This window comes from Lipotes vexillifer, unplaced genomic scaffold (assembly GCF_000442215.2).
Source record: "Lipotes vexillifer unplaced genomic scaffold, Lipotes_vexillifer_v1.1 scaffold225, whole genome shotgun sequence".
Taxonomy (NCBI): domain Eukaryota; kingdom Metazoa; phylum Chordata; class Mammalia; order Artiodactyla; family Lipotidae; genus Lipotes; species Lipotes vexillifer.
This window is the reverse complement of record NW_006787630.1, coordinates 2,441,334-2,442,763: the sequence shown is the minus strand read 5'-3', so window position 1 is coordinate 2,442,763 and position 1,430 is coordinate 2,441,334. Positions and strand designations below refer to the sequence as shown.

At 69.9% G+C, this 1,430-nt stretch overlaps 1 protein-coding gene across 1 annotated transcript in view; it reads right to left on the bottom strand.

The window, feature by feature from the left end:
• The window catches only part of RNF126 (ring finger protein 126), a 16,276-nt gene that overhangs the window by 1,894 nt on the left and 12,952 nt on the right, over positions 1 to 1,430 (bottom strand). Inside the window, exons 3-5 of the mRNA XM_007460417.1 lie at positions 1,200 to 1,263; positions 873 to 1,117; positions 30 to 98 (exon numbers count right to left, since the gene is read on the bottom strand). Coding sequence (XP_007460479.1) covers positions 30 to 98; positions 873 to 1,117; positions 1,200 to 1,263 — 378 coding nt within the window. The remainder of the gene's footprint in view (positions 1 to 29; positions 99 to 872; positions 1,118 to 1,199; positions 1,264 to 1,430) is intronic.

The following is a 1,430-nucleotide window of genomic DNA, read 5'->3' as shown; positions in this document are numbered from 1 at the left end:
GGGGGCCCCCCCCCCCCCCACCTACTCACCAGGGGCCCAGGCCCAGGTTGGGGATGGTGGCCGGGGTGATGATGCCGTTGACCAGCTGCTGGATGATCCTGGAACAGAGCAGCCAGGCCCAAGGTTGGCGCCCTCCCAGGGAGGGGCCAGCGTCAAGGGGCTGGCTTTTCAACTGGTAATGATAAGAACCAAACACGAAAGGCGCCCAAAGGCAGTGTTTCCTCGACGCCTGCATGGCGCCTGTCAGTGCACGACTGCATCCAACTCTCATTTTGCAACCTGGGGAAAGCACCGTGGGGGATCCCAGGGGCTTGAGGAACCGTGGGATCAGCCCGGCTGTTCGCGGCGGCCCTGAACCGTGTCGGCTGAGGTCACAGTGAGCCAGGCTGTGCCCTGAGCTGGACAGGCCTCGGCCTACCTGCAGTCAAGTTCCATCTACAAAGACCCACGAAAGCTCAGCCCCGTCTCCTGCAGGGCTGGGGCGGGCCTACTAGGTCCTCCTGTCCTCATGACCCCGCACACGGGAGGGGCAGGGACACCGCATACCGCTGCTCCCCTGCACCTGGGACGGCTCGTCTGGGCGAGGACCAGCGCGTCTCAGCAGATGAAGATGCCCATGGGGCGGAGGCCCCTCCGAGAAGGACGATGGGGGGCAGGGGGGGGAGGGCAGGCAGGCGGTGGGCACACAGCTCCTCGGGCCAGCCGGACCCACCGGGGAACCGCCCTGCCCAGGGGACGGCCCCTGAGCCAGCACCCACACCTCCGTGCCCACAGAACCTCCTGGAAGGATAGCTGGCTGCTCTGCCTGAGCGGGGTGGGGCGGGCTCGAAGCCCCGAGCGTCGCGCCCGCGGCCGCCCCCGGGCCCCCTCACCCTTCCAGCGTGGGGACGCCTTCGTGCCGGCCGGTGGTCCGCCTCGCGGTGAGGCGGGCGCGGGGCTGCCGGGCGCCATACCGGTGCCGGGAGTGCTGCTCTCTCTCCCGCCGGCTCTCGGGGTCCCTGCCGTCGTCGGCCTGTGCCCCGGGGGGGAAGGTGGGAATCTCGAAGCTGTCATCAAAGATGCCGAAAGCAAAGTGCCCGTAGCCCTGCGGCAGCGTGAACAGGGGCTGGTCCACGTTCTGCGGAGAGGAGGACCGTGACCGCGAGGATGGGGGCGCGGAGGGGGCGGGGCGGGGAGAGAGGCCACCGCTCACCGCTCACCTCGAACGGCTGCCGGCTCTGGTCCGCGGGGGCTGTGGAGGGGGCCGAGCCATTCTCTGCACTCCTGGGAGGACAGGCGCCAGTCAGCAGCGGGACAAAGGCGGGACCCCCCTACCCATGGGCCTCAGGCCGCCTTCCGCAGCCCCTGCCCAGGGCCTGAGGCAGGAGGCTGAGGAACCTAAGGGCGGAGGTCCAGGCCAACCCCCACCCAGGTCCAGCCGCCGGCCCTCG